This window comes from Anabrus simplex, chromosome 5 (genome assembly GCF_040414725.1).
Source record: "Anabrus simplex isolate iqAnaSimp1 chromosome 5, ASM4041472v1, whole genome shotgun sequence".
Taxonomy (NCBI): Eukaryota; Metazoa; Arthropoda; class Insecta; order Orthoptera; family Tettigoniidae; genus Anabrus; species Anabrus simplex.
Window position 1 is genome coordinate 326,544,870 of NC_090269.1, and position 6,000 is coordinate 326,550,869.

At 36.9% G+C, this 6,000-nt stretch overlaps 1 protein-coding gene across 1 annotated transcript in view; it reads left to right on the forward strand.

Annotated features, from left to right (window-relative positions):
• Positions 1–5,729, forward strand: part of Stlk (Ste20-like kinase) — a 208,043-nt gene extending 202,314 nt beyond the window's left edge. Inside the window, exon 7 of the mRNA XM_067147566.1 lies at positions 5,450–5,729. Coding sequence (XP_067003667.1) covers positions 5,450–5,523 — 74 coding nt within the window. The 3' untranslated portion in view covers positions 5,524–5,729. The remainder of the gene's footprint in view (positions 1–5,449) is intronic.
• Positions 5,730–6,000: the final 271 nt, after the last annotated feature.

Here is a 6,000-nt window from a genome sequence, read left to right on the forward strand (position 1 = left end):
TAGGCTTAACCTTCTTATCAGTAGTATGTAAGCTTTTAGAATCAATTTGGAAACCAAGGTATTCTAGTGACTCACAGCCAATTACGCACTTTTTAACAGATAAAGTGAGACCTGCATCATGCAATCTGTCAAGCACCTGAATAATTTGTTTCTGTAATTCTAATAACGGATTAGTATCGATACATACATTGTCTATTAAAGCTGTTAGATTATCAATTATTTTCTGCAATTTAGGAGGCACATTAGTTACACCAAATGGTAATGTAATATAATGAAAACATCTGTGTGTGTTGTTATTATCACTAAATCTTTTGACATCTCATCTCATTCACATTGTTGATAAGCATGGGATAAATCAAGCTTGGCATAAAATTTATTTCAACCTATCACTTGAGATAAATTCTCAATTCTGGGTAGAGGATGATGGTCCATCTTTAAATGAGGGTTAATTGTTAACTTGTAATCCCCACATATTCTAATAGAACCATCCCTTTTTAAAGCCGGAACGATCTGAGACCCATGAGGACTATAATCAACAGGCTCCAGTATGCCTTCTTTGACGAGCCTATCGATTTCTAAACTACCTTTGTCCTGCAATGCACAGGGGACATTCCTAGCTTTTATAAACCTAGGTTGTGCTCCTGGCAGCAACTCTAGTTTTATTTTTCTCGTAGTAAATTTTCCGAGTATATCCGTAAATATATCAGGATAGAGCACACAGCTCTTTCATGATCAAATTTTCGTTGTCTTGAAAAAACACTTGATCTCTGTTGGGTCGGGCTATAGAAAAAACCTATGCTTCAGACCATTGGCGCCCCATTAAAGGTTGGCCTGTAGAGTCCACTACATACAAGGTCATATCAGTGTATGTTACATCATTGTAAACCACAGTAACAGTAGCTTGTCCCAACGGAGCTGATTTATTGCTGTTGTAAGTTACAAACATTTTATCGTATGCTTCTAATATCACGCCAATTGAAAAATGTTTCTGAAATACTAAAATTGGTATTAATGTACCTTTACAACAACACGTATCGATGTTAAATTTCACGTCACATGTCTTTAAACAATTCTTTAGAATTAGCCAAGGTTACTAAACTCTCAAGGGTAGCTTTCTCGGCATCCTCCTGAAAAAGCTTATCACCTATAGCACCTTGCCATAAACCCATAACAAGCCTGTCTTTAATCAAAAGTTCTAAATTACTTTTGTTCAAACTTACATTTTGCCGTCAGTAACCTAACCCTAGCCAACTACTGATGTACAGACTCATTAGGTTCTTTTACTGCATTATAAAATTTAAACCTAGTGGAAAAACAAATTCAGCTGGTAAAAAATGTCTATCAGACAAAGCTACTAGCTCACCGTATGGTTTTGTCTTGGGTGAGTCTGGAACTGTAAGGTTAACCATCAACCTATATGCCTTCTCACTGAGCGAATAGAAAAATACTGCTTTCATCCGCGTGTCGCTCATTATTTAATTTGCAGTAAAGAAATTCTCCATTCGTGCCTTAAAAATTTTCCATTCCTTTTCTGGCAAAAACTCATGTAACTGTCCTACCATGCAACTCATAGTTATCATCCTTTTTACCCATGAAATGTTACGTTTATTTCATACGTAAGTTAACACACATGGATCACATAATAATAAACAATAATAATAATCCTCATCACCAATTTGTAGTATCCTGGACTATTTTAGATATTAATAGCATAACGTACTTTATTAAAATTGTTACTCATTAACATTAGCATACATACATATTCTTAATAACCATATCGAACAAACATCAGAACATCCATTGCCGTAGCATTGTCATAAGTCGAATCGATACATCATCATTTTCTATTAATTATATACTCTCTTAGTTCCTGACATGATCAATATACTACATGGTGCAATGAGTTTGGTACAAAAATTAGCCTTTCCAAGACTAAATTGATATCAGTAGATAAGAAATCCAAGACAATTGAATGTCAGATTGGGGATACAAACCTGGAACAGGTAGATCATTTCAAATATTTAGGATATGTGTTCTCCCAGGGTGATAATATAGTAAGTGAGATTGAATCAATGTGCAGCAAAGCTAATGCTGTGAGCTGGCAGTTGCGATCAACAGTATTCTGTAAGAAGGAAGTTAGCTCCCGGAAGAAACTATCTTTACATCGGTCTGTTTTCAGATGAACTTTGCTTTATGGGAGTGAAAGCAGAATGGACTCGGGACATCCTATTCATTAGTTAAAAGTAACAGACATGAAAGTAGTGATAATGATTGCTGGTACAAACAGGTGGGAACAATGGCAAGAGGGTACTCAGAATGGACAGATAAAGGATAAGTTAGGAGTCAGCTCGACAGATGAAGCTGTATGCATCAACCAGGTTTGGTGGTGGGGTCATGTGAGGCAAATGGAGGAGGATAGGTTATCTAGAAGAATAATGAACTCTGTTATGGAGGGTAAGAGAAGTAGAGGGAGACCAAGAGGACGATGGTTAGACTCAGTTTTGAACGATTTAAAGATAAGAGGTATAGAACTAAATGAACTAAATGACTAGTTAAAAATAGAGGATTGTGGGGGTGGTTAGTAAATTCACAGAGGCTTGCAGACTGAACGCTGAAAGGCATAACAGTCTATATGTTCATTACTGGAGAAGTTAGATCAATAGATAATTTAATGATGAACTCGTAATAAGTGTTGCGCTTGGATGTCATCCAAAAATAAGATAGTATTGGAATAAATACGCAGGCTATCCAAAAATTAAGTTTCCCTACTTCATTTCTTGTAAAGTAAACATAATTAGCCCAGAAATATGAACATGCATGACAGATCAAGGACATAGCAATCATATACCAGCCAGACAAGTCCCACCTGGTGTCAGTAGCGCAGCAGCAGTGGCTAAAAATGGCGGCTCGTATTCTTTCTCCCGCCACCTGCGAGGTTTGGTCTGTCGTAAAGTTTCTGCGGAAATTGCGATGGGTCATTCAGAAAAGGCATGTGGACTGCTCAGTGCAGGTGCTGTGCTGATCCATGGCAATGCTTGCCCACATATGGCCCATCACTCAGCAACTGTTCTGCAGGAGTTCGGCTGAGAGGGTGTTTGATCATCCACCGTACAGTCCTGAGATTATTACCAGTGATTTTCATTTTTTTCTTGCACCTCAAGAAATTCCTGTCCTCCTGTTACCATTTTCACATGGACGAAGAGCTGAAGATGAATGTCACACGTTTGTTCCATTCCCAGGCGGCAGACCTCTACAACACCGGCATACAAATTTGATTTGACGATATGTCAAGTGTCTCAATTCTTGTGGTGATTGTCGAAAAGTAGCTCCAACATTGCTGTATCGGATGCCAATAAAGTTTTCAAATAACTATACTGTTTTGTTTTTTGTTTTTTTTAAATGGGAAACTTAATTCTAGATGACCTTCGTAGCTTAACTTGCTATCCTTTGTAACACTACTTGGCCCAGCCTCGAATGGTGTTGCTATAAGGTAAGAAGCACAATAACGCACAACAATTGAGATGTCAAGAGCAAGAAAACCATGAAGCAGTGGCCTCCAATATTAAAGAAGCAAAAAGCTGAGTATAGTGTACTGGCAGTAGAGGCCCGAGGTGGTTGGTACAGGGAGTGGAAGGTTATAAGTTTAAGGGAACAAGGACAAGGATATCTAGATTTATGCCATGTACGTTTCATTGCTACAGTTATGAATAAAAAACGAACCTAGTGAGGATTGTGATCTCCAAGGGAGGACAGAGGAGAAAATTTAACCAAAACTCAAATACAGATTTATTCAAAATCCACAATGACATGCATTTGCCCAATAAGTACGGAGCTACTTCACGTGCAATCTTCAAGAAATAGAAAAGGGGATTATAACCAGTGAACCTTACAAAAATATAGATATAGAGTTAAAATAGACGAACGGCATCTCAAGCAGAGTAAGAAAGATTTACAATATCTTCAAGATATTCCATTAGACACAGTTTGAGATTAACATACCTTTTCACATAATCAGGTACAAGAAGTGAAGTTAACATGAGGGACAATCAACTTCCAGATTAGTACAATTATTTTCAATAATTTTACAAACATATTATCAGAATATTTTCCCAGCCATTTTTACAGTACAAGTAATCCCCATCTCGAAGGACATATCAGTACATGCGAACAAATTTTTACACTAATACCAACTGTGAAAACAAGCATTCCAAAGAAAATACCAAAGGTGGAATACAAATCAAAAGGGGTAAAATAGAAAATTTCCAAGAAATAACTCCGTCGTAAACTCGAGATCTGCACTGCTTGGATTGGAAATGGCACGAAGGCGCAGTGTCCTACACACAAAAGGAGCACAGAGATAAGTGGTACTAAAGGCATTCCAAGAAGCCCAAATGTCTGTCAAGACTGTCCTTCCATATAACCTCTCAATCAATCAGCAAGGGGTTGACCATGATGGTACACTTCCAAATAATATAGTGTAGTAGGAAAATGTACTTTCATTACACGAAGTACTACAAATGTTCATATATTTGAAGCTTCCCATTTTTGCAGCATTATGGTGCACACGTCCATAGTGACGAGAGATAAAGCACTGGAAAAAATAATCCTCTCCCTCTCTTCAACAGGCCTATAGTCCACCTCAGGGAGTATGTTGAAACAGCCAAATTTATATGTTGTTGGAGAGAGGGGAAGTAAAGACACATAGGCACATGCAAAACATCAAGAACATGCTAGAATATTATCATAGAAAGTCAGGTATTGATGAAATCATCTAGTGCAAGGCACAGATGATCAAGAGGCAGTATTTTGACACTTGTAACGAAGTGCAGAGGTGAAAAGTTGATCAACAGTAAGCAGAAATGCGGCAGAGGTGAGTCGAAATCGTTTCGCCAGTGATATTGAAGAACGATTACTTTTGTTGCCATTGATGCTTTCACGGCCTGTACTTATAGACATGGTATAGCCTTTTGGGCTTTTGCTGTGTCAAGAAAATAAGGTGAAATTTTTTATGTTTCACAGAGAACTATGCACTGCGTCATCAGAAGAAAATCTCAACTGTCCTCGAGAAAGCCTTTCTCGTAAAGAATTTCACCTTATCTTCTTGACACGACGTAACCTTAAAGCCTATATCATGTCTCTAACGATTACTTGGCTTAATTTGAAGATGTCCAATACCCCAGGACTTGTGCTTGAACCCCCTTTACTTTAATTTTAAGTGTAGAGGTACTTTCAAATTGTTTGGCATGACAAAATTAGAAATCCTAAAACCACCACTGTTCACCTCTGAATACTATCATCATAATCATCATCTGCTCGGTTTCAAGAATATTATCTGAGAAAGTACCAATTAGAAAATAATCACCATTTTTGTTCCATGCTGCTATTTAATTCTTTGCACTAAAATTGTTTCTTAAATATCACATAAATAAATTGTTCTATGATTTTTCAGATGACCTGGCATCCATCCTAGCAGCAGAAAAGTTGGCAGAGTTAGAAATCGAGCCTGACCAGTGGGACTTCTGAATTTTGTGTGGTGAAGTGAGGATGCAACATGAACTCTGTCTGATATCAGTTGTCTTGCAACTTGTTTGCAAAGTTGTTTCATTTTTTATCCAAATTGCTAGTAACCAACTTATCTGTGGTCATACTGGGAGCATGAGAATCATGAAACACATTCCACAAGTTATCTGTTATGGTTAGTTTTTAAATAAATACTCTCTAAATACTGATATTTGGTAAATGTTTTTAAAAATATCCTCGTAATTCAAGCTGATTCAAACACTGATATATAAATGTCTTTTTAAATTACTGTACCTTTTATTCTATAGCAGCATATTAGAGGTCTCTTACATAACAGTAATTCACCCTATAAATTACTGTATTATTGGTAGATCCCTAATTAGTTTTTAAAATAGGGTGCATATTCTAATTTCAAAACATAAGTGGATTCAATATTTGATCAAGTGTAAATAGTAGTGAATTTTATATGGAAACTTCAAG